This window comes from Aedes albopictus, chromosome 2, assembly GCF_035046485.1.
Source record: "Aedes albopictus strain Foshan chromosome 2, AalbF5, whole genome shotgun sequence".
Taxonomy (NCBI): domain Eukaryota; kingdom Metazoa; phylum Arthropoda; class Insecta; order Diptera; family Culicidae; genus Aedes; species Aedes albopictus.
In genome coordinates, this window is record NC_085137.1 from 449,273,598 (window position 1) to 449,300,506 (window position 26,909).

Here is a 26,909-nt window from a genome sequence, read left to right on the forward strand (position 1 = left end):
TGATTACGTAATTTTTGTAATCCTTTGTACCTACTTCTCACAAAAATCAAAAAAGCGCTTAATTTTTTTTCCAGTAGAATGAAAAAAGGAGCATATATGCTCAAATTGTAAAGGAAAAGGTGCCTGATTTGATAAGATAAAATCAAATAGTTTCTTCAGAAGTTTCTCCAAGGATTACTGTTTTGCCACTTTCTTGAAGAACTCTTTAAGAATGCCAAGAAGCATATTTTAAGTGATTAATGGAAGTTTAAGATTTCACTTAGGCTTTCCATCGAGAATTCTTTAGGAATCGCTTTAAAAATTCCTACCGGATTTTTTCCAAGGATTTCTTAAAAAAAAATTGGAATTTCATCGAAGATCTTGTTAGGAACCACTGCGAAGGTTTCATCAATCGAATAAAGCATTCCTTGCTTAATTTATTCAGTAATTTCTCCAAGAGCTCTACAGAGGATTACTTTTGGGGTTTTTCCAGGGATCGCTTTAGGAATTTTACCAAGGTTTTATTGAAAATTCTAATGAAATTCTTTCAAAGAGGCTTTTAGAAATTCTCCCCAAACTTCCTTTAGGAGTTTTTTTTATAGGTTTCTTCATTAGTTCATCCAATAAATTCTCTTGCCATTTCTGCTAGGATTCAACCAATTCAAATAAGTGTAGAATAAGCAAACTGTTAAAACACACAAAAATAAAAAAACAAAAGCAGATTCAAATTAAAAAAAAAATGTAAGAATTCTTTCAAGAATAATCACAGAAATTCCCCCAAGAAATTCTACTGGTCGTTAAACATTTTTGTGATTTGTTTTTAGGAAATTGATTTTCAACTTCCTTAGATTTTTCAAAATTCCTTAAATAATTCTTTTGAGATTTTCTTCGGCTTTCGGCTCTTGATAATAAAGCTAAAAAAAAAAAATCTTCAGCCGTTCGATTGTAAACGCTTGTTTTTTTTTTGATTCGCAAGAGTGTATCTCATAGAACCTCAAATTTTCTGAGGAATTACTGGAGATATTTTCCAAAATTACCGCCTCAATTTACAAACGAATTGACTAAATAATTTTCAGATCACTTGCCGAATGAATTTTGAAAGGAGCTATTGAAAGAATTACAAAAGTAATTGTCAGGTATATTAGCAAAGAGACTGCCGGTGAAACTTCCAAAGAAATTGGTAAAGGTAATCCCGCAGGGGTTGCCTGATAAACTTCTAAAGCTATCGCTCAAAGGATTTCGAAAAGTAAAGACGAACATATTTTCAAAAATAATAATCTACATAAATTTCAATTATTATTACCAAGATATTTCCGAATGAGTTACCAGAAGCTACCAGAAGAGTGTTGAAGTTATTCCCAGAGTAATTACCAGAGGACTTTTCAAACGAATTTTCAAAAAAAAAAAACCAACGAGAAGTTGTAAATAGAATTCCCAAAGAAATTTGCGTAGAAAAACAATCTGTAGAAATTTGCAAAGCCATTGCCGATATCTGATTAAAGAAATTTCCAAAGGAACTGCCTAACAATTTCTCAAAAGAATTGCCGTATGAATTTTCAATGAAACTGGAAACAGAGTTCCTAAAAAAAATCTTGAAAATTTTTACCAAAGGTATTGCAAACACAATTGCCGAAACAATTTTCAAAAGAATTTCCTTAAAAATAATGAATTCAGAAAAAAAATGACTTAAGGAATTCCCAAACCAATTTCCGACCGAAACTTTCAGAGTAACTGCCGAAGGAGTTTCCAAATAAATTTTCAAAGATATTCTTAACGAATTGCTGCACGGATTCCAAAGTAATTACTGAAAAAGATCCAAAAGAAATTTCCGACGGAAAAGTCTAATAAAAATTGTAAGAATTCTCACAGAAAGAATACTTTAGGTATTCTTCCAAGGTTTCCATCTAAAGATTCACTAAGCGATAACACCAATTTCGTGCGGATTTCCTTCACGATGCTTCTAAGAAATTTTTCGAACGATTTCATCATGTACTTGTTCCAAAATTAGGAACTCCAAGAGCCTTTTCTTAGATATCCTTTACGATTCATCTAGGAATTACTTCAAAGACTTCTTGACAAATTCCTCCAAGATTTTATTTTAGAAATTCCTTCAAGATTTGTTTTAAGAAGTTTCTGCAAGGGTTTTTTTGCAATGCCTCAAACGGTTTTCTTGAAGGAATTCTTATGAAGTATTGTTCAAGCATTTCAAGGATTTATTCAGAAATTCTTCCAATAGTTGCTGTATCAAATCGTCCAAAGATTGGGCAATTTTTTAAATTCCTCTTTCACAATTCGTTCATGAAACCTTTAAGAAAATCCAAAAAAATATACAATGTTTTTCTTCAAAACTTTTTTCAAGCTGTATTACAAAGATTCCCTCAGAGATTTCTCAAAGTTTTCCTTCAGATAATTCTGCAAGGGTTCATTCATCTCCACAAAGGATTCCTGCACAAATTCCCTCAGGGGGTCTAGAAGAAATTCCCCCAAGGCTTCTAGCAGAAATTTCTCCACGGAAATCTATAGGAATTCTTTCAAAAATTGTTTTTTGATTTGCATCAACGAATTTAAGAGGATTTCTTCGGAATTTATGCCATTGATATCTTTGAAAAACTAAATGTAGAATTAGCATTTAAGTTAAAATACACGTTAATATAAACAAAAAAAATCTTTGAAAAATAATCTAGGCATTTCATAATTGATTCTTCCAAAACTCCCTTGCTTTTAAAATTTCTTCAGGAATCCTTTACGTAATTCCACATTAAACATCAAGTACTTCAACTACTACTTCATAGTACTGTAGTAATCCGTCAAGAATGTTATCAAAGATATTTCCAAAATCAATCCAATGATTCTTTTCGAATACATCTTAGAAATCATCTAGACGATTCTTCGAGGATTCCTTAAAAAAAATCTCTAAAAATTCCATACAAGGATTCTTTCAGGAATACCTCCGACATTCCTTTAGAAATCTCACAAGGATCCATTAAGGAGCTATACCTGATCAAGCATGATCTCAGAAATTCATCAAAGATTTTCCATGAGGAACTCCTGCAAGATTCCTTCTTCGAGAAGTCTCCAAAAGAATCCTTGGAGAAATTCCTTAAGGTTCATCTGAAGGATTCGTTGAAGGACTTCATGGCATAATCCTTGAAGGACTTTATGAAGGGATCTGAAGAGGTATTCCTGAAGGAATGCTTGAAGGTATGCGTAAAAAAATAATCCTTGAAGGATTAAAAAAAAAATTTTGGTAAATTTTGGGAAAAAAATGCTGAAGAAACTTTTGGAGGTGTTCCTGAAGAAATCAATTCAAGTATTCCAATACCAATGCTTAGAAGATTTTCTGAAGTAATCCACGAAAAAAGTTCTGAAGTAAACCTTAGAGGAATTTTTGTAAAAATCTTTGAAGTAACTGCTAGATAATTCGTAATACATACTCCCGAAAGTAAGTTAGGTAAGTATTTACCTTCCCCGAAGGAATTCTCACAGAAATCTTTCAAGGAATACTTGGAAGGAAATACTTGGTGAAATCGTTCGAATACGATGATTACACTTATTTTTCATACGAAAGCAAAAAAAAAATCGTCAAACTTGTGTTATTATACTTTTGACTTGACATGTGTTTAGATCTTCATTTTCATAAATGCGGCCCCTAAATTTCAGCTGCTACCTTAAGCTAAGTCAACAACTAATGTTTGATTCTGTTATTAGGATATCAGGGACGTTTGCACAATGCTCATGAATTTTACTTCCATATCGGTACTGAATTTCGTAAAATTCAATGCTAATTTCTAACACATATTTTTTCTTGAAATTTTGGGGCCATCTGTGTGCTTAAACTCTTGATAATCACGAAGTATCCACATACCAAATTGCACGCCGATCGGTTCAGTAGTTTACGAGTCCATATGGGTCAGACAGACAGACAGACGGGCAGACAGAAATCATGACAGAAATTCATTTTTATATATATAGATATATAGACTTTCGCTATATAAAGAACTTTGTTCAAACTAGTCTTACAAACCTTCCTTGATTGGGAGTCCCCTTGAATTCGGGGGCCCGGTGTGGACCGTACCCATCGCACCCCCTCGCTACGCCACTGTGATAGGTGCCGTCCATCAGCGACGCCATCATTATGGTTGATTCGACAAGGAATGCGAATGACTGGCATACGAGAAAAGTTCCGACGGGAGTCAAATAGGGTCTGGGACCATTTGGGCAGGAGCACCTATTTTGAGCACTTGCCGCTATAACTCAGTCAATATCAAACCGATTGACTTGAATTTTTGAACATGGCTTGATACTGTGCATACCTCATCGTGTGTATGAGCAAGCCAATAGGTTCAAAATTGACTGAGTTATAGCAGCAAATGCCCAAAATTGGTGCCCCTTCCCAAATGGTTCAAGACCCTACTAGTGACCGATAGCTGACTAAACAGTGGGTGGTAGAGGGTGGCAAGAGCAGAAGAGCAACGTATGCACCGCGTAAAGAAAATGAGACATATTACGCAGGGGAAGCATGGACCGGAACGATATGCGGAGGTTTTTGCAGCTGCAAAAGATACATAGCACGAGACTGCACAGGAATACCAGGCATCCAATTCAATGAAATGAACTCTGTTATAGCAAATAATGTCAGAACACGGTTTTTCGGCGAGACTAATTAGCCTTATAAACGCAGCGCTCGATGGATTAGAACCACTTCAGATTTCAGACATGTGACCCATTCGCATACTAATCAAATCGAAGGGACCATTATTTGATTTTTACCTTGGTTTTGTATTTTTTTTTCCATAATTATCTGTTTTTAAATAGGATAAATATGGGAGTGTACGTTATTGATTAATTCTTGCAAAATAATGAAAGAAACGAAGGGTGGCTAGCTGTTTTTGATTCGTGAGGCAGTTACGGTGCATCGTCTTTTTAAATCAAGATCAAAGAACAGAAGTTCGAAATCGATGTATTATTATTTTAACGAGAAGAAAACTTGTCACACGCGCCGCGCAAAGAGGTTCCTATTTAACCCTTTTAAAGGAAATAGATACGGAGCAGCAAAAAAAAGAACAAACATCTTTCTTCGAACACGGCGACGAAGGCGAGGAGAGGCGCCCGAAAAAAAGGTCCTTTTGTCACGGTGGGTGCCATTTACCAATAACGAAAAAAAATGAACCGACCACCTGTTGGAAAGCATTCGTTCCATTGTGATGAAAGATTGACAGTTTGTTATTTCAACTAGCAAAGTAAAAACCAAAAAAAAAAACGCTGGTTTATCGTCTACATTCGTTCAGAATCAACCGTTTTCACTGAGAGCAATGACCATTCGATGAGTTACATTTTCTAGGAAGGTTGTACTAAAGTTTGTCGTTCGTTCACCGGAATCGGCAAGCTATTAACTTCAACTATATAGGTTGGCGATGGGGATTTTTTCAAGTCGTTTCTTCGTAGGAAGTTTACCGTGGATCACACACTAATTTACGAGCTTAAGCTATCTCAGTTGATAACTGTGAAATTGCTAATATAACATTCAACTGAGAAGCAAACTATTTCTCAGGTGGGACGTAGGTCACGATGAATTAAATGGTCCCAATGTGCACTTGAAAGGCTAATTGAACGAGGGAGATATGGAAACGATATTTCAAAATATTTTCCTGTCATCAGGATGGGCAGGGCAACTACCTTTCAGCATCAATAATGGTAAATGAACTTCTATTTCATGGGTTGGGCATGGGTTGGCGAAAGTTTTACTCGAATTGAAAATGGATTTGAATGAACAAGTTTCCCTTTCAGCACGAATAATGTTAATGGATTTATGTTCAACGGAAAGCAATATTTCCAATTAGAGGGAATTTAATCTGTTACGCATTCATTTGAAAAGTTATTCAATGAATATTTGCCATCATTTAACTGGTTCTAGTTTAGTGGGAATCTAGCAGTGTGGAAAAAAATATATAAGAAATGCGTTTGGCTGCCCAACCCTAAAATGAAACATGAATGCATCTCTACTTCGTTTGATTTCGATTAGAGTCAACACACTTCATTTCCCATCAGTCTTCTATCACCGACCTCAGATGCTTCCAATTTAAAATGTGACCGTCGTCACCAACTTTTTTTTTTTAAGACGTGCCCAAGAAAACGAAACACCGTCACCGTCAGGGTATGAGAGGATTTAATTTAAATCGAAATGTTCATTGCTTCCATCAGGTGGATACGCGATGATATGTAGGTATAGGTTACCATGAAAACCGATTGAAGTGGTTTCGAAGGAAGTATATTTTACCTGTTGATGGAATAAGCATTCCTCGTTTGAATCGTTCTGGTTCAATACTGAACGAAGTTTTTATTTTTGTAATGTTTTCTTTTTTTCTGGAGAGTGATTTGTTAGTTATATTTTCAGATTAAAAAAAAATGGTGATTTTGTAACCAGTAAGCATAAGCATTAGCGTAGACATCCGTGCACATTGTAGTTGCTCCACAGTATATAAAAATAAAAAAACAATCGAAATTGCACAGAAAACCAATACCAATCAATGGGGTTTTGAACTAACTAACCATTCTCAGTGTGTATAATTAGAGAGCACAACATATTTATAAATCTCTTTAATGATGCTGACTACGCCCTTATGGTCATCGTACACTGGAACCTCTTTTTATGCACATGGCAGGGACTGCATAAATCAAAAATGTGCATAAAATAAAAAAGGCATTAAAAGAGGGAAATTTATGCATAAATCAAGTTTGGACTTTAATTAGAGAATCTAGTTCGCGAGAACAGGTCTTGCTCCTGGGCAGTTGATGTGGGGCTAAGGGGGTTTCCAGAAAGTTCCCAGAGAGCCCAAAAAGGGGGTTCCAAAGGGGCTTCAGGGGCGTTTGAAGGGGTTGTTTCGGGGGATTTAAGGAGCCTTTTATGGGTGTACTGTCAAGATTTTTTGGTGTTTTCATTGGATTACGGAGAATTCTGGGGTATTTCAATAGTATTAAGTGGATTCAGGGGCGTTTCAAGGGACTTTAGGGGCAATTTAAGGGATCTCAGGAGCCTTTAAAGGGCGTTGTAAGAGGTTTGAGGGGCGTTTTAAAGTATTTCAGAGTCTCTCTGAAATTTCCTGATATGCCTTCAAAATCCCCCTTAAACCCCCTCGGACCCCATGTAACTCACCTGAGAGGCCCCAAAACTCCTCCGTAACGCTTTCATAACGCTTCTTGATTCCGCAGAAAATGCTCAGAAACGTCCTGAAATGCCTTTAAAATCCCCCTTAAACCCCCTCGGACCCCATGTAACGCACCTGAGAGGCTCCGAACCCCACGAAAACTCCTCGTAACGCTTAATTATTATTATTATTTCTTTATTATAGAGACTTTCAGCCCTAGGCTGGTTCATCTCTTTTCGTAACGCCTCTGCATCCCACCGAAATTGCTCTGAAACGTCTTGAAATACCTCCAAAATGCCCCTTAAGCCCCCTCGGACTCCATGTACCGCACATGAGAAGCTCCGAACACCCCGAAAACTCCTCCGTAACGCCTCTGAATCACGCCGAAAAGGGTCTGAAACATCCTGAAATGTCTCAAAAAATCCTCCTAAACCAATACCGCTAAAACGCCTCTGAAACCAGCCTAAAATGGTCTGAGACTTCCTGAAATGACTCCGAAACTCCCTTAAGATCCACTCGGACTCCATGTAACGCACATGAGACCTTCGGAAACACCCAAAAACGAACCTGTAACCTTCCCAAGCAGCACCTGCAACATCATCTATAATGTGTCTTTCTATGCTTTGGTCTAAATGAGTTGCACTAGAAGCACATGGAACTGCCATCTTGTCAATTGAGTTGCATTTAAACTTCGATATTCGTAAAGTTGCGGCTTTGTTTCATAGAAATCACAAATTACCACGTGGTTGACATCGATTCGTGGAGGCGGAGCTTACATATTCCTCGCAAGTGATAATACAGTTAGCTCACATTAAAAGTGCTATGTAACATGCATGAAACATCTAACTCTGGATTGTTTGTTCAGATTAGGTTCCAAGAGCGTTGCAGAAAACTTGAGCGTCTTTTCATTTTGACAGTTCTCTAACTTGTTTTTTCATTTTTTTATCATTCCCCCTCGTTTATGTTGCATAAGAATTCAGAATCTGCGCTTTTTGGGTTTCAGATAAGAAGCAATTGTGTTATGATGTCCGTGATACGGACAGTGAATAAATTGCACTAAGGTTGCTGTTGCTGGCTTAGAAACAAGTCGTGTTGCTTGGGTTCCTTTGCTCTCCTCTGTAAACACCCTTGGCCGTCGTTGCAATAGTTCCCGTCATAAAATATTCTTATGCACAATATTGGTTCTGAGTAGCTTTCCCTCTTTTTATGCAGGGCATAAAAAAGGTGCATACATTGAAATGCATAAAAAGAGGTTTTTGTTTACTGGGATCTCTGGGAAGTTTATAGATTTTATTTTTAGTAAAATCAAAAGTTCTGAAAAAAAAATTTGGCTAAACATTTTTGTTACTCATTAAATGAAATTTTCGGAAAAAAATCGATCGAAAATCACGTGAGATTTTTATTGCGGAATTTGATTGTATTCGTGAATAAATTTTCAAATTGACTTTTGTCAAAATTCTCAGAGAAAGTGTAATTGAAATTCGATGTACATGTTGTGTTGAAATAGCTGACAGAAATGTAACGAAAAAAACGTGAAGAATCCATGTTTAAATCGCTTGTTTTCAAATAGGATTTATAATGAAACCGTAGAAAAAAGTATTATAAACAACAAATTGAGCCCTAGGGTGATTCGCTAATTGTTGAACGGTTAGTACTGGCATTTTTGTTTTCGTTTGTTTTTCCAGTTTAGTTGAAAAATATCCAGTAAACGTCTAGATCCACTCATAGCTTATATTTCCCATTTAATTTGTATTCCCTTAAATTCCATTTTCTAAGAGAAAATAGAACATTTGTATGGGAAGTCTGTAACCCAAATGTTAAACGTTCCATAAGCTAGCTCATCCTGATGTTGGACGATTCTCGCTAATAGGACAGATCGGTGAAGTACTAGATTTGTAGTAATGAGCAGAATTTTAGTATGGTTAATACTAAAATTCAGCTCATTACTACAAATCTAGTACTACACCGAACGTACCCCATTGTTGAACGGTTCAAGCTTTGTTCGTAATTGATGACGTATAACCCGACATAAACCTATCATTCACCTGTTTTTATTTTGGCCACCAACCCACCCAACAGTTATCCGATGTGAGTCCAACAATGGTCCAACAATTAATAAAATTTGACCCGACTTTGACCCAACATCCGATAATTTTTCTCTCTGGCGGAATTTTTTCCGGGTTTTTCGTGTTTTGTGCCCAGTTAGTTATTTGAGTGACAATTCAGAGACCTTTGATTTTTTTTTATGAGTCGTCACACTTTTCTGAACCTCCCTCCCCTCCCCTTAAAAGCATGACGTAATTTATAACTGGTTCCAAAGAATCTCTTTCCAATTGAAGAGAGCTTAAGTGGACTGAAATCGTTCTAAACATAACTAAATATAAAAAATTACTGAAAAGATTTGACTAGAAATGAAAACGACTGAAGAAAAGAACGCCTTTGAAAGCCCCTGAAACACTCCTGGAAACCCATAGGGCCCATTCAACCCTCTAGAACACTCCTGGAACGACCCTTTGAACGAAATCCTTTGCAATGAAATCTTTTGAAAACCCGTGGATCGATCCTGAACCCTGAAATACTGCTGGGACCACCTTAACATTATGAATCCCTCTGGAACATCTTTGGCGGCTTTTCGGGCCCGTATGAAGTTGATCACCAATATTAACTTCTTTTCCCGATCAGCCTAGATAGCTGTGTAGTGTCGGTAGCGGTTAGTTCAACTGGCTAAGAATAGCACTACGGACCGCCTGTTCCAGTGGTAGGAATCCACTAATCAGGTGACCCCTAATTCATGGTGTTATGCGGCTTTATGCTTACCGTGCCTAGGAATGAATGGCTAGGGGGGTCTAATAAAAACCTAACCGCAAACGGAGCCTGTGGAGTACCAGGGCACCCTCCACAGTATTTGCCCTTACTGTGCTAACCGGAGCAATAGCGCGGTGGACCTTGTGTTTCTCCGAGACAATCAGCTGCCCTTCTTCAATCTCATACTTGAGGCTGAATAAGGGCGGGATTATGAAGATGTTATTAATTAGTTTAGATTTTCACCTATATGGTTTCGCATTATGCGTTTTACACAGTGTATTCTGTGCATCCTCGCCTTTGGCGCACTCAATTCGATACCGATCTGGCTTTATTGTTGCTGTTCTTTTTTGTGCTGTGATTGTTAAGAGTTTAATCTTGCCTAGTTTGGGTAGTGGCTACGGTTAGGATAGCTCAGATCAATCTTCAGCACAAAAGAACAGCAACGATCAATCTTTGTAGACTTATGCAAAATGGTACAGCCCAAGTGGCGTTAGTCCAAGAACCTTACTTTCGTAAGGGGAATTTCTATTTAGGAAACCTTGTGAATCCGGTGTTTGCTACTTTCAGTAAAAATGAAATGGCAAACTCACGTGTCATGCCTCGAGCATGTGTGCTTGTCAACAACGCAATCGTTGCTACACTCATCTCTGAACTAACTACCAGAGATGTATGTGCTATCATAATAGATGTATCTGTTGGAAACCTCAACAGGAAATACGTTTATTGTTCGGTTTATTTACCGCATGATGAACCATCCCCTACGGATGCTTTCAAGCAAGTCATTGCATACTGCACTTCAAAAGGCCTTCCGCTAATTGTTGGTAGTGATGCTAATGCTCACCATATAATCTGGGGCAGCTCAGACATCAATTTGAGAGGCTCCAGTTTGATGGAATACTTGAGTAGTACAGATCTTGGATTACTTAACATAGGCAACCGCCCAACCTTCATGGTATCTGGTAGAGAGGAAGTGTTAGACATAACGCTTTGCTCTAGCAGAATTAGTCATGAGCTGACCAATTGGCATGTGTCAGATGAAGAATCTTTATCTGATCATCGTTACATCTTGTTTGAACATGTGAATTTTACTTCGCAAACTTTGCGTTTCAGGAATCCCCGGTCAACCAACTGGGATCTCTTTACCGATTTGGTTGCAGCCAAATTTCATGGATACTCACCATCAATTGACACTCCAAGTGATTTAGATGATGCCGTTGATACTACAACGGCCTTCATCATGGAAGCTTTTGAAGAAGCCTGCCCTCTGCGGTCTGTGAAGACCACAAGAGGAACCCCTTGGTGGAACTCCGATCTGGCGAAGCTCAGGAAACAATGTAGAAAGAGTTGGAACAGACGACGTTCGGCTGGATCGGAGGCTTTCAGGTCGGCTCGCAAGGCCTACCAGAAAGCTCTTCGGTCTGCTGAACGATCCGGCTGGAAAAACCTTTGTACAAATGTTTCCAGTCTGAGTGAAGCCAGTCGATTGAACAAAATCCTTGCAAAATCTAAGGATTTTCAAGTGAACGAACTTCGTTTGCCAAATGGTGATTTCACTTCCTCTGATGAGGAAGTTTTAGAATGTTTATTCAGTACACACTTCCCCGGATGTGTGGATATTACATCTTCGGATGAACCTAATGTCTTTTCTTGTAGTTATGATTCTTTAGCTTCGGCTCGGAGTATCATAACTTTAGAATCGATTGAATGGGCACTTAATAGCTTTGCTCCTTTCAAATCTCCTGGGGCAGATGGGATTTATCCTATTTTGCTTCAGAAGGGATTTGATCATTTCAAACATGTTTTGAAACAACTACTTGTTTGCAGTTTTGCTACAGGGTATATTCCCAAATCCTGGCGGGATATTACTGTGAAGTTTATTCCGAAAGTGGGTCGCGCGTCGTATGAAGAAGCAAAGAGCTTCAGACCTATCAGTTTGACCTCTTTTCTTCTGAAATGCTTAGAACGCATTGTGGATCATCACATCCGTGATGTTTATCTGGCCAATGTGCCTCTTCATGTGAACCAACATGCTTACCAATCTGGAAAGTCCACTGTGACTCTTTTACACAAAGTTGTTTACGATATCGAGAAGGCATTCGCTCAAAAGCAATCCTGCTTGGGTGTTTTCTTAGATATCGAGGGTGCCTTTGACAACGTGCCTTTCGATGCCATATTGGAAGCCGCACGGGGTCATGGTATATCTCCAATGATTTCCAATTGGATTCACCAAATGCTCAAAAACCGACATCTCTTCTCGACATTGCGTCAAGCGGCGATTAGGAAATTGAGTGTTTGTGGATGCCCCCAAGGGGGAGTCTTATCACCACTTTTATGGAATCTCGTAGCAGATACGCTATTGAGGCAACTCAATAATAGCGGTTTTCCTACTTATGGTTTTGCCGACGACTACCTAACATTGTTAGTCGGTATGTGCATCAGCACCCTTTTCGACCTGATGCAAAACGCTCTTCAGGTAGTTGAGGGTTGGTGTCGCCAATATGGCCTTTCGGTAAATCCGAGTAAAACATCTATTGTTCTTTTCACGGAAAAGCGAAACCGTAATGGTGTTCGAACTTTACGTCTCTTTGATTCTGAAATCAATGTGACTGAACAGGTAAAGTACGTTGGAGTCATTCTTGATTCCAAGCTTTCCTGGACACCTCATGTTGAGTTCAGAATCAAGAAAGCTTGTATGGCCTTCGGGCAATGCCGGCGAACCTTTGGTACAACTTGGGGTCTAAAACCCAAGTATATCAAATGGATCTACACAACTGTTGTTCGGCCAATATTGGCCTATGGATGTCTTGTGTGGTGGCAAAAGGGCGAAGTGAGAACGGTCCAATCAAAGTTAGGCCATATCCAAAGGATGTGCTTAATGGCGATGTCTGGAGCGTTCTCTTCAACTCCCACGGCAGCGCTCGAAGTTCTCTTTGACGTTGTCCCACTACACATTCATCTCAAACAAGAAGCACTTTCTTGCACTTACCGTCTATGGGTACTCGGTTTACTAGAGGAAACTCCTGTGAACCGCAGTTCAACACACACCTCGTTGTTTCCACTTTTGGTGAATTGGGACAAAGTTGTCCTTGCTCCAAGTGATCTTACAATTGCTTGTAATTTTCCATATAGGACATTTTCCACGAAATTCCCTTCCCGGGAAGAGTGGACATCTGGTTATCTGGAGAGAAGTATTTCAGACGGCATCGTATGTTACACTGATGGCTCCCTTCTCGAAGGTCGAGCAGGTGCTGGTGTTTATTCTCGTGAGCTAAGGCTGTATCAGTCTTATTCACTTGGCAGACACTGCACCGTTTTTCAGGCCGAAATCTTTGCTCTTATGTGCGGAGTGCAATCAGCACTTCAGCAGCACGTAATGGGCAAAGTAATATACTTCTGTTCAGATAGCCAGGCTGCTATTAAAGCACTTGCTTCGGCCAACTCCAGGTCGAAGATAGTTATCGCTTGTCGAACTCAAATTGATGAGCTGAATTCAGCAAACGCTGTTCACCTTGTATGGGTACCTGGCCATTCTTCCATCGCTGGAAATGAATTGGCTGATGAGTTAGCTCGCACTGGAGCATCACATGACTTCATTGGCCCTGAGCCAGCTATTCCGGTATCCAAGTGTTGGGTGAAGCTTCAGATTGACACCTGGGCTGCCACTCAGCACAAACAATACTGGAATAGTTTGGAGTCATGTCGTCAAACAAAATTGTATTGTACTGAGCCATCTCTAGGGGTGGCAAAGTATCTAACAAATCTGTCAAAGCAGAATTGCAGCATGCTGGTCAAAGCATTGACTGGCCACTGCCGACTCAGTTATCACATGGCGAATATTCAGCAAGCTGATTCATTTGCATGTGATAGCTGTGAATCCGATTATGGAACTTCGTATCATTTAATATGTAACTGTCCAGCTTTTGCGCAATTGCGTTTCCGAGTACTCGGGAAACACTTATTTAGTGAAACTGACTTCAGAAACCTGAATCTTCAGGACGTTCTGTTGTTCTTGACCCGCTGTGGTAAAGAGCTATAGGCTCTCTTTACGCTTTATGCATTATCACAGTGCCCTTCTCAGGGCGCTGTTCGCACCCATTGTGGCACGCTTATGCGTTATTACAGTGTCCTTTTCAGGACGCTATGTGAACCCATTGTGGTACGCTTTTGCGAGTATGACGATCCTATTCCCTTACCTGTCCTTTCCCATCTCCTATCCTTTTTCCTTCCCTTCTCCGTCAGGTAAATGATGAATAGGCTCGTGTTCATGGCGATGGCACAAATTTCCCAAATGGAGGAGAACGTGCCTCTAGAGCCGACCTACTGATACCTGATACCCTCTGGAACATCTCTGGAACGCGCTTGAAACCCATTGAAAAACCCTGAAACCATCCTGAAGCCCACAGGAACACCCCTGGAACATCCCTGGAACGGCTTTGAAACCCCATAAAATGCACGGCTAGGTAAAGTGAAAAAAATCTGGCAGTCATGGTAACATTGTAGGTTATGCCAGTGTTCAACAATTGGATCCTAGATGCGTAATGATAGTGTAATAAGAAAAATATTTTTTTCAAATGAAATTACAATGAAAATGTGATTTTAACAATGTTAAACTGTTAAGGACATTCTTTTAGTTCTTGTAACTACGGTGTGACTTTGATATTTGTGGTCGATTTGCCAGCAAAGCTTATTTCGTAATAGCAATTTCTTAAAAAAATTCTTAAGAATTGTGCAGTTTTCGTGTCATCAACGGTACAAAATTTTCAATCAATATATTATACGTAAAATATGTATAATTTTATAATTTTTTTGGAGCAATATCATGACACACATGTATTCGCATCTACATCATACGTTTATGTTTATGGAAAATTACTTAAGTTAGATTTATAATAACATTTTCAGAAACTGTTCAACATTTAGGTAGTGTTCAACAATTGGCGAATTACCCTAATAAAATTCAATTGTGATAAAGTATTCATTTAATTATTAAAAACCCTTTCAAATGATACAAAAGACTAAATATCCTAACAAATGGTGTTTTATTGGATTTTGGGGTGATCAAGACCCTAAGTTTTTAATAGCAAAAGACATTGAACAAAATAGACATGAAAAAGTTTTTGTTAGATTTTTTTCTCAAAAGTGGCCTTCTTGTGGTGTTTCAACGGTTGGTAGGGATGATATTTATCTATCATGAGATAAAATTGCTTGAAAATATTTTTTTTATTTGGCTTTGAATTAAAAAAAAAAGGTTTTTTCAAAAAACAGTCTAGTCAAGATCTACACACTCTGAAAGTTTCATTGTAATTTCAGAGGCAACTCCGAATACGACTTAAAAGTAAGATAATTCCCGTCGCTCTCAAGCATGGATACCAGCTGATATTTTGAAAACATCTGTATCCCCTGTATGCCATACAAAATTCGTGATAAAAAACTAATCTGTATAGCAAACAAAATAAAAACAGGTCCTTTAGATCAAAAACCTGTTTTAAATATAACACACAATCTCTACAGATGCTTGAAATTCTGTATGATACGAACAGATAAATCGAAACCCAACAACTATTAGGTCTCAACAAAAGGGATCTCAACATCTACACCGGTCTAATAACTGGACACTGCCCCTGCAGATACCATCTACAAAAGATCGGAGCAATCCAAACCTCAAATTGCCGCTTCTGTGACGAGGAGAAGGAAACTTCAGAACACATCCTGCAGTGCACTCACCCAACGTAGGTTCAAAGTTCTCAGCAAGCCCTTTTTAGGGCCTGCTGACATATGGATCTTATCTCCCAAGGACGTGGTTGGCTTCATAAAGCTAGTCTCGCCAGAATGGGGAAGTCACATACTGTAACTCAGGATCTCTATTCATCCGTAATAGATGGTCTTGAGTTCAGTCGATACCAAGGCATCTCAGTGACAAACATGTTATTGAGATAACTTGCGTACCTCACAGCAAAAGGGTATATCACAACAGTTCTAAAATCTGGACGCAGTGATCTTCACCCGACAAACTAGAGAGAGAGAGACAGATGATTCGACACCCAGCTAATCTTTATAATTTATAGTTTTAATCAAGATTTTTTTTTTTTTTATCCCTTATCTGTAGAGCCTTTGAGCCACTGCTTCCATTATGTAGGAATATTGTGGCATTTTTTCAGATTAAAAACATCTTTTTATCTCCTGACAATCAAATTTTGAGACGTTTGCGTAATGATCATTACTCAGGAACGAAAATATAAAACACATCTTGAAAGTTTTACAGAATATATAGCTTATAAAATTTCCATCCACAAATATTTTTTTTTTATTTTTTCCGGACTTTCCAATTTTTTCCCGACTTTTCCAACCGATTCTCCTCAACAGTGGAAAATTTTGTTGAAAACAATTTTCATTTTGTATTTTTTTCAATTGCTGAGAAAATTTGCTTATGATTTCATAAAAAAATGTGTCTACGATGCTTCGTAGAGTTTTCAAATTAGGTGGTGTCTGTGGAAAATGTTTGTTTCCTACTGGACTTTCCCGGAAAATATGGCGACCCTGATTTTTTTTAAATTTAGTTTTTATTCATATATATGTGAAGCCTACCCGTTGAAAATTTTTGATTGAATTCTGTGAACCTTCGTACCAATTTGTACGATAGTAAAAAAATCCCCTATTGTGAAAACTTCAAAATTACTTACAAATTTGTTTTAAAGATCTTTGGATTTTCGTATTGGATTATTAGAAATTTTGTGTCAAAACAATATTCCCCGATAACAACAAATGCAAATGACATGAAAGTAAACATAATTTGCCAAAATCACATATTTAATTTTCTTTTGGCAGCAAAGAACTAATCATGAAAATTTCAACCCATCTAAGGATGAAAGTAAAGTTTCAAAGGAATTTGTCAAGAAATTTTCATATCTGATTTTTTTCTCGGGCCATTTGTCGAAAATTGTTTGGCCGAAAACAGCATTTTGAACTAAAGAGATTACATGCTGTTCTTATCAACAGTATGCCAGTTGAAAGAAGGTAACATATTTGATGAAAATTCAACAGATTCAACGTCAACAAGTTCCTTAACGGCAAAGCTGTAAAACAAAAGACAAGGAATTTCAGATCGTCGTTTTTACATTCAGAATGCCAGAAAGTTTCTTACGGCAAATCAAGAAAGAATAACCAATGTTAGAACAAATTCGGTCAAACGATCTATTCCACCAGATAACAGTCGACCAACTGGCGTTTGGCCAAACAACGTGTAGCAAAAAGAAAAGTTTTCATTAGTTTTTTTTTTTAATTTTCAAAAGAAATACTTTGGGGAGTTTTTTTGTAGCTCTTTTGTTTGTAGTTTCGCCAACATTTTTGACAGCATTTTAACACAATTCATTGAATATTTTAAAGGCATTTTTTCACTTTTTATTTGGCAATGGCAATGGCTTACAAAAATTTTTTTGAATGTTTATTCCAAGGTAGGGTTGCGATGGGTATTATCGGCAGGTTTTTCAGTTTGATTAGGAAGGATTTGAGGCTAACTCTAAGTTTAAGGACAAACGTCATGAAATCCCACTTCAACAGTGCATCAGAACTTAAAACGCACAAATCTCTTGAAGCAAGTTTCAAACAACAGTGCGTTTTATTATTCTGTTCTTGCTCACTTGTAACAAGCTTAAAATAAGAAGCTCAGGTGCGCTGGTTTTGTTTACGAAGTGCCCTCGAAATCGTGAGTAGGTATCAAAGTCGGCCATTGTGGCGGTCATCTTGGGATTCTAACAAGTCTGTCCTTAACAGCTAAAAAAACCCTTGACAAAGAGAACCACCTAACATACATTTTTGCTGTACAAGAGTTGCACAAACCACTCTTAAGCAGACTTTGGCATAAGAGACTGTTATTCAGCTAGTTCAGTTTCTTGGGAAAACTGACAAAAATGCTCAACTTCTGCTATTCCATTTAGTAATCGATTCTGCGTTTGCTCCTGTTATAACGCAAATCTAGTTCCAGATCTGCTCGAGCAATATAGTTTATTTTTTTCTAGAAATATACATTTTAAACAACAGTACTTGACCTAACAAGTTGCCCCTATCTCTCACTGTTAGTAAATAATCAAAACATTAAAATTCAATAGATTCTTTAGCAGGAAAGGGGAGTATAATAATGACTACCTTTCGATGATATGGCATGTTGCAGAATGAACAATGACATTCCAATTACTTGATTGTTTGATTCTAACACTTTAGAAGGTGTCGCTGATTTTAGTCGTAATAAAATAATGTGAAAAGCAGCAGAAAACAAAAATGGAATTAGAACTGTGATGTTACTTTTCATTGACATAATATAATAGTAAATGATATGTCTAGATTCTAGCCCAGTAATCAGCGATGTGATGACTCTTCTCCATATTACCGTTCAGTGAAATACTCTTTAATTTGGTAATATAAAAGCGCAAATAGTTAATGAATTATAAAAGCAATAGTAAGAAACTTTTTAGAGGAAAATTTTGAAACCTGGAAGATTCTGATTTGGCGGGAACAACCATCTCTGAAGCGTAACATACGTTACTGGTATCGCTAACTATACAACATCCGCGTTGGAATGAATAGATACAGGGGATAGACAAAATGATCGGGACAGACAAAATTTTCCCTTCTCAAAAAATATTCAAATGGCTGTAACTTTTCAGAAAGTCCATCAAATATTCTTAAATTTTTACTGTAAGTGGATCAACTAGTTGTGTATCAGTGGACAAAATTTGGAAAAGATCGGGCTATTCTGCACGAAGTTATAAAGATTTTAGAAAAAGGTATATTTATCCGATAGCCAACTTTGAGCTGTTATATCACCGGATTCAATGAACTGTATGCAATGAAATTTTGACCATTTATGACTTATATAATGTGCTTTGAAAAACTTTCGACTTAACTTAAAATTATTAACACGGAAGAAAATTATAACGATTAGATTATTTTTCTAATAAAACACCAAATTTTCTTAAATTTAAACATCATTTCAAAATTGAAGATGCTAATTGTAGTTCATTTATATTCCCTCTAATTGTCTTGAATATAAATATGTTTTGAAAGGAAGTAACAACATAGCCGGCAATTCATTGAAAAAGTAATGGGATGCATATTAAAAATAGACCAATTTACTAAAAAATCATAAAATAAATGATATCGCTATAACTTTTTCTTTTGTGAAGAATTTCAAGTTGAGTCAAACGTTTTTTAGAGCTCATTATATAAGTCGTAAATGGTCAAAATTTCATTTCATTCGGTTCATTGAATCCGGAGATATAACAGCTCAAAGTGGGCTATCGGATAAATATACCTTTTCCTAGAATCTTTATAACTTCGTGCAGAATTGCCCGATCTTTTTCAAATTTTGTCCACTGATACACAACTAGTTGATCCACCTACAGTGAAAATTTGAGAATATTTGATGCCCTTTTTGAAAAGTTAAAGCTATTTGAATATTTTTTGAGAAGGGAAAATTTTGCCTGTCCCGATCATTTTGTCTATCCCCTGTATCATCGTTTAGTTGATCACTCGTCTGGATGGGATCTACACCCCTTGCATCCACTTGAATAAATATTCTTATTAACTATTTCAAAAGCTCCACACGCGGCTTTCGTTTCAATTGTACATGTACATCGTCGTTGTACTCTTAAACAACCTCAAGTCTACCACGTTTCTTAAAATACTATCACGAGAAGGCACTGTTTCAATTATTACTAGTCGTCATATAAAAAAGGGAATCGCTCCGGAACTCCCGCATTTCATATCCGGAACTCGTCAAATTCAACACTAACACTCGAAGGTGTCCTCTTCCTCTGCGAGGTCGTCATCGTCGTTGCCCCTGGACGTCCGGTAGGTCACCATCAGGTGCACAGGCTGCCGGCCGCGCCATCACCTGCCCTAGTGGTTGCTGTTGGGGTTGGTCTCGGTCAGGTCAATCGAAACCGACAGCGACGTATCGTCGGCTGCTGAAATGGAAGATTGAGCCCGTTGAAGAGCGCCTCTACTGTTGGAGGCTAGGTTTTTGCTATAGGTCGGTTGGGGGGCCTGGTCCGCCTGCGGGGAGGGAATAGGTTCTTCGGTGGGGGTGGTCTTACCTGGTTTCCGTCCGATGGTTACGCGTTCGCTGGTGCCACCTTCGGAGTCTTCCACTCGGGAAGCGTTCCTGGTGTACCGGGAAGTCTGGTATTGGGAGTTTCCAAGGTCCGCCTGATTCATTCCGAACATTTTTCTCAGCTCTTGCCGGTAGCGAGGGTGGTTCATTGCGTAGAAGTAGGGATCGATGCAAGCAGCGGTTTTGGCCAGGATTGCAGGAACCATCGAGCCCAAAGGACTTAGCATGCTTTCGTATCCAAAGACTCCCATCATTGCCACAATTGCATATGGAGTCCATGCGATGAACCACAGCCCTATTATACCAATGACCACCCCGGCCAGTTTGACTTCGGTTTTGCTCTTGTTCTTGCTCGACTGAATACTGTTGGCACCGATGACGACTCGCAGGATCTGGATGTAGCAGAACGTGATGGCGAAGATCGGGACCACCCAGGCGAAGATGAAGTACAGGAACATGAACAAGCGGGCATCCCAGGAACGGTCCAGATAGTCAAAGCTGCACGCCGTGAGGAAACCTTCCGGAGTGTACCGACTGAGGCCGACGTCCAGCGCTGGGATGACGGAGAAGACCAACCCGTAGATCCAGGCGAACACAATCATGAGTGCCACCTTTAGGCGAGTGGTCGAACGTTTCGGGTTCAGCGGGTAGACCACCACGTTGTACCGGTCGATCGAGATCATGGTGAGCGTTACGATGGCGACCGTGCCACCGACGGCACCGAGCAGGGCGTAGATCGTGCACCCTGGGTGATGAGATGGCAGTGTGTTGGGAAGTGGGGAGTTAGGTATCTGAATCATACTTACAAACATTTCCCGTTGCGGGACCCTGGTGGTAGCTGTTGTAGACGAAGAGCGGTGCTTCCAGCATGATGATGAAGTCTGCTATCGCCAGGTTGATGACCAAATAGTTGGCTGGAGTACGGAGGGATTTGAACCTGTGGAAGATTTAAAAAGTGTCTCTTGAAAGAAACAAAAACATAGATTTTTTTGTAGGTTTTTATAAACTGGAATATATTTGGGGTCTGAAATAGAAAGCCAAACTGATTCCGAAGCCACACAGTGAACACTCCTTTTTCACACACCCATCTCTCTTGCGGCTTGCATGCCAATCCACAACACACTCGCGTTTGTGCCCATTAGCTACAAGTGAGAGCGAATTGTTTTACGAAGTCGAGGCTTGCTCTTGCACTGCGCATATCTAGCCACCAAGCAAGGAAAGAGAGATGGGTTTGTGAAAAAGAGTGTTCAAGGTCAGTTTGGTTCTCTATTCCGCAGAATTTTTACTTGTTCTGTAGCATGGTTGGTTGAAGCACCGGTCTAGCGAATACGCAGTCGTTGGTTCGAACTCCACCAGAACGCGATTTTTTTCACAAATTTTATCCTTCAATTTGTCAATTGGCAACATTTCTTTCTAATAACAAGTTTTTTCCAGTATGCAATATGGGTTGATATACTTGTAAAGAAGGGTTTCCGGAGTATTCAAGACGGCGACTGTTTAATGAAGCTCAAGGCTCTAAAACCATGAAATATAGATATAGTTAGTATGGGGAAGATGTCTGGAGTTCAAAAATGGCGACTGGATTTTCCAAGATGGTGAACTTAAATCCAAAAATGCGAAAAACAGAAGCAACTTTTCGAGTTTCACCCAGTTAATCCTTCCAGAGTTTCTTACGGTATTCCCCAAGCAGTTCCTTTTGGTAATTTTCCAGTGGATCCATACGGAAATCTTCAATGGTGTTTCTTCAGTCTTCCGGACTTCCCGAAGTTCTTCCAGGAGTTCATTTCAGCTTATCTCCTAAATTCTGAATTCTTCGAGAAATCTTTCCGGTATTCTTTTAAGGCTTTCCGAGATTCTTTCAGGATTCCTCAGAGAAATTCCTCCCGGGATTCCTTCAGGATTTCCTCCCGAGATTCCTCCAGAAATTCCTCTACCAGGGATACCTCTAAAAATTCCACCCGGTATTCCTTTAGGTATTTCTCTTGGGATTCCTGTAGAAATTCCTCCCAGGATTCCATCAGGAATTCCTCTAGAGATTCCTCCAGGAATGCCTTCCGGGATTCCTTCAGGAATTCCTCCCGGGATTCCTTCAGGAACTCCTCCCGGGATTCCTCCAGAAATTCCTTTCAGGATTCCTTCACGAAATCCTCCCGGGATTCCACCACGAATTCCGCCAGGGATTCCTCCAAGAATTCCTCCCGGGATTCCTCCAGGAATTCCTCCCGGGATTCCTCTAGGAATTCCTCACGGGATTCCTCCAGCATTTCCTAACGGGATTTCTCCAGGAATTTAATATGACATTTCACCAGGAATTCCTTCTAAGAATCCTCCAGGAATCCCTTCTGAGATTCCTCCAGGAATCCCTTCTGAGATTCCTCCAGGAATCCCTTCTGGGATTCCTCCAGGAATTCCTTCTGGGATTCCTCCAGGAATTCCTTCTGGGATTCCTCCATAAATTCCTTCTGGGTTTCCTCCAGGAATTCATTCTGGGATTCCTCCAGAAATTCATTCTGGGATTCCTCCAGGAATTCCTCCAGGAATTTCTTCTTGGATTCCTCCAGGAATTTCTTTTGGGATACCTCCAAAAATTTCTTCTGGGATTCCTCCAAAAATTCCTTCAGGGATTCCTCCTGGAATTCCTCCAGGAATGCCTCTCAAGATTCCTTCAGGAATTCCTCCCAGCATTCTTCCAGGAATTATTCCCGAGATTTCACATGGAATTCTTATGGAATTCTTTCCAAAATTCCTCCAGGTATTCATCCCGGGATTCCTCCACAAATTCCTCCCTGGATTTCTCCAGGATTTCCTCCTGGGACTCATTCAGGAATTCCTCTCGGGATTCCTCCAGGAGTTCATCCCGGGATTCCTCCAAGAATTCCTCCCGGGACTCCTCCTGGAATTCCTCCCAGGAATTGATCCCGAGATTTCTCCAAGTATTGCTCCTGAGATTCCTCCAGGATTCCTCTAGAACTCCTCTAGGAACTCTCCAGAAATTCCTCCCAGGATTTCTCCAGGAATTCATCCTAAGATTCCTATAGGAATTTCTCCCTCAAGGATTTCGCTCGGTATTCCTCCATGAATTCCACCTGGGGCTCCTCTAGAAATTCCTCCCAGGATTGCATCAGAAATTCCTCGCGGGGTTCCATCAGGAATTCCTCGCAGGATTCCATCAGGCATTCCGCCCGGAATTCCTCCAGGAATTCCTCTCGAGATCCCTCCTGGAATTTCTTCCAAGATTCCTTCATGAATTCCTCTCGTAATTCCTCCAGGAATTCTGCCAGGGATTCCTTCAGGAATTCCTCCCGGGTTTCCTCCGGGAATTCCTCCCGGGATTCCTCCAGGAATTCTTCTCGGGATTCCTCCAGGTATTCCTCCCGAGATTCCTCCGGGAATTCCTCCCGGGATTTCTCCGGGAATTCCTTCTGGGAATCCTCCAGGAATTCTTTCTAGGATTTCTCCAGGAGTTCCTCTCGAGATTCCTCCTCGAATTCCTTCCAGGATTCCTCCAGGAATTCCGCCAGGAATTCATCCCGGGATTCCTCTACGAATTCCTCCCCCAAGTAACACAGAAAACATCTTTGGAAATTAAAATTTCCAAAGATGTATTATAAATGTACTATAAGTGGATTTTCAAACAATCCGTGTTATAGACGAGCTCTAATTGTGTTGTTCGATAACAAACACAAAACCTAACAGCAGTCTTGCTCTTGGGCTTCATAAACGTATGGAATATGTTGGTTAAACAATTATGCAACAGAATTGAAGCAACAGGCGCACCAACTCGGATATTTAATGTTTACGTTTTCACATTTAGCGGTTTTGTTATGACTCATCACTTTTGAGTTAGTAATCTGCCAATGCACCAGGCGTTATGATCTACGCAAAACCAAGTAACCCAACGTACTCCATTCAGCTAGTCCAGCGGCTATCAGTTTCTTTAACTCCCAAACGACTAGGAACACTGCACGCCAGCTCCGTTTTTTATTCCAAATGTGCCTACTAGAATCCACATATAAAATTACATTCCAATATCATCATACGATATATCGGATGCCACAGCAGATGCAGTGGCAGTGTTCTTCCGGTTGTGTTTTGTTGACCTTCCGACTCCAATGCAGCGTTGCTTATTTTGAAACGGCACACGCAAATTGCCCAGATATCTTTCAAGGTATAGAAATAAATCTTAGAATTCGAACTGCACCAGGACTGAATATGAGCTGAGCCGGCATAAAATAATCGCAGATTCTACACACGGAGAGCTTTTTTGATAGGCACTACCAACTAACACTACTTCCCTATGAAATTTCGTAATTTATTCGGGTGGACTTTCAAATTAGTGATTGGACAGATAGAAACAATGATTTATCGGTCTTTTTTTACGGTTGCTCACTGGAAATTTCACAGAAACTAAAAAACTCTGACGAGCCTTTGGGCAGCAGCGCGCTTGTTGACAAAACACATTTTGACGTTTTGATAGACGCGGGAGTCACTACGCAAATATGTTGTAATACAGTTTTTTAGCTGTTGCGATGATTACTGTAAAATCAAATAATAACATATCTGCGTTTAGATTGGACAGAAGCTATCAAGACGTATTATTAACGTTGATAAAAGATCTATCATATTTCATAATTGAGTTTTTCTCTAAATGTAATTTTAACGCTGTTTTTGTTTCTATGGAAAATAATTATGATTACAGTGCTGGTTAAAAATATGAAGATGCAAAATGCAAGTCAAGAAAATTGACATTATTCATTTCCAAGCTTGGTAAGAACTATAAAGTAATCTATTTTTTAAATTCTAAATATGGAAATATCCAAGCATAATTCGTCATATCTTCCATTCATACATGTATAATCAAAATTTAAAATATTATCAACATCTTTGATCGGCACTGTTAGCTTCACGAAGTGTCCGCCATATTTTTTCCTTCACGTAGATTAAAAAAACATCTCCGAAACAGGATTCGTTAAATTATGATATATTTTTTAGTCATTTCAATGGCACTCAAATTATGCAAAAGTAAAATGATTGGTTTCACAATAAATCTTCAACCGCATGGTGAAACATGATAACCACCTCTGTGGCTGAGCATTTCAGAACTTATTTTCCGAAAAGTGAACGGACATTATCGTCATCACTTATAAATCATCATGTTTTCGTGCATTTAGCAAGTGTATATTTGTATCATTATATTATATTTTTTTTTCGGAACGTTTCTTCGCTTCAAATGTTTAGGTTTTCAAATAAAATATTTGTTTGTTTCAAAAAAAATATTATGCAAGCTATATAGCTTTGAAATGGCATAATTGTAACATATGAGTTTGCCATGTAATATAAGTATTTTCTGCTAGTTGATTCATCTAAAATTAGCTCAATTTCAACCAAAGAATGTGATTGTATTATCTGAGTATTTTGTCAGTTTTAACTACAGACAGATAACTTGATTGCAACTGATGATCAATGATGCGTCAGGTATGAACGACATAATTGGTATTATAAGTGTATCACAATACATCTTATATAACGTGTAAGATGTTTTATAAGCCGCCATTTTTTGCGCTGTTTTGAAGTTATAAGTGTCTAAAATCAGGTAAATAATGCAAGAAAAATACAGCCGGTTATGTTTTAAACGTTGAGTTTTTACTATTATATAACATGTTGTGTTACTTGGGCCCCACGGATTCCTCCAGAAATTCCGCCCGGTATTCCTTTAAGAGACCCTTCTGGGATTCCTCTAAAAATACCTTCCGGGATACCTCCACGAATTCCTCCCGCGTTTCCTCCAGGAATTCCTCCTGGGATTCCTCCAGGAAATCCGCCAGGGATTCCTTTAGGAATGCCTCCCTGGATTTCTCTAGGAACTCCTCGCAGGATTTCTCCAGAAACTCCTCCAGAAATTTCTTCCGGGATTTCTCTAGGAATTCCTTGTGGCATTCCTCCAGGAATTCCTTCTGAGATTGCCCCGGGAATCCCATCTGGGATTCTTCCAGGAATTCCTTCTGGGATACCTCCAGGAATTCTTTCTGGTATTCCTTCCGGGATTCCCGGGATTTCAAACGAAATTCTTTCCGAAATTTCTCCAGGAATTCATCCCGGAATTGATCCACAAATTTCTCCCTGGATATCTCCAGGATTTCCTCCTGGGAATCATCCAGGAATTCCTCTCGGGATTCCTCCAGGAGTTCATCCCGGGATTCCTCCAGAAATTCCTCCCGGGACTCCTCCAGGAATTCCTCCCAGGAATTCCTCCTGGAGTTCCTCTAGGAATTCCTCCCCAAACTCCTCCAGAAATTCCTCCCGGGATTCCTCTAGGAACTCCTCCCCAAACTCCTCCAGAAATTCCTCCGGGATTCCTCCAGGAATTCCTCCCGGGATTCCTCCAGGAATTCCTCCCGGGATTCCTCCAGGAATTTTTCCAGGAATTTCTCTAGGAATTCCTCCAGGAATTCCTCCAGGAATTCCTCCAGGAATACTTCCTGGAATTCTTGCAGGAATTCCTCCCGGGATTCCTCCCTGGGTACATCTGGGAGTTCCTCCCGGGATTCCTCCAGGAATTTCTCCCAACATTTCTCATGGAATTCATCCCGAGATTCCTAATTGAATTCATACCGGGATTCCTCCAGGAATTTCTTCCAGAACGCCTTCAAGACTTCCTGAATGCCAAGAATTCCTTGCAGGATTTTCCCAGGAGATCTTCCCGGGATTCCTCCAAGAAGTCCTCCAGGGACTCTTCCCAGTATAACTCCCGGGTTTCCTTCCGGAGTTTCTACAGGGATGCCTCCAGGAATTCCTCAAAGACTCCTCACGGGATTGTTGCAGGAATTCCTTCCGGAATTTCTCCAGGAATTCCTTCCGAGATTCCTCATGGA

General features: G+C 39.4%; 2 protein-coding genes across 4 annotated transcripts in view; both read right to left on the reverse strand.

The window, feature by feature from the left end:
- Window positions 1–26,909, reverse strand: part of LOC109410021 (uncharacterized) — a 309,882-nt gene that overhangs the window by 98,055 nt on the left and 184,918 nt on the right. The gene's annotated exons all lie outside the window — the stretch shown is intronic.
- The window catches only part of LOC109410022 (opsin, ultraviolet-sensitive), a 437,133-nt gene continuing 429,657 nt past the window's right edge, over window positions 19,434–26,909 (reverse strand). For 2 of the 3 annotated variants that reach the window (XM_062853870.1, XM_062853869.1), the window contains 2 exons: window positions 20,844–20,974; window positions 19,434–20,782 (listed from right to left, as the gene is read on the reverse strand). In XM_062853870.1, coding sequence (XP_062709854.1) covers window positions 19,824–20,782; window positions 20,844–20,974 — 1,090 coding nt within the window. In that variant the 3' untranslated portion in view covers window positions 19,434–19,823. The remainder of the gene's footprint in view (window positions 20,783–20,843; window positions 20,975–26,909) is intronic. The other variant, XM_029870054.2, reaches the window with a different exon arrangement.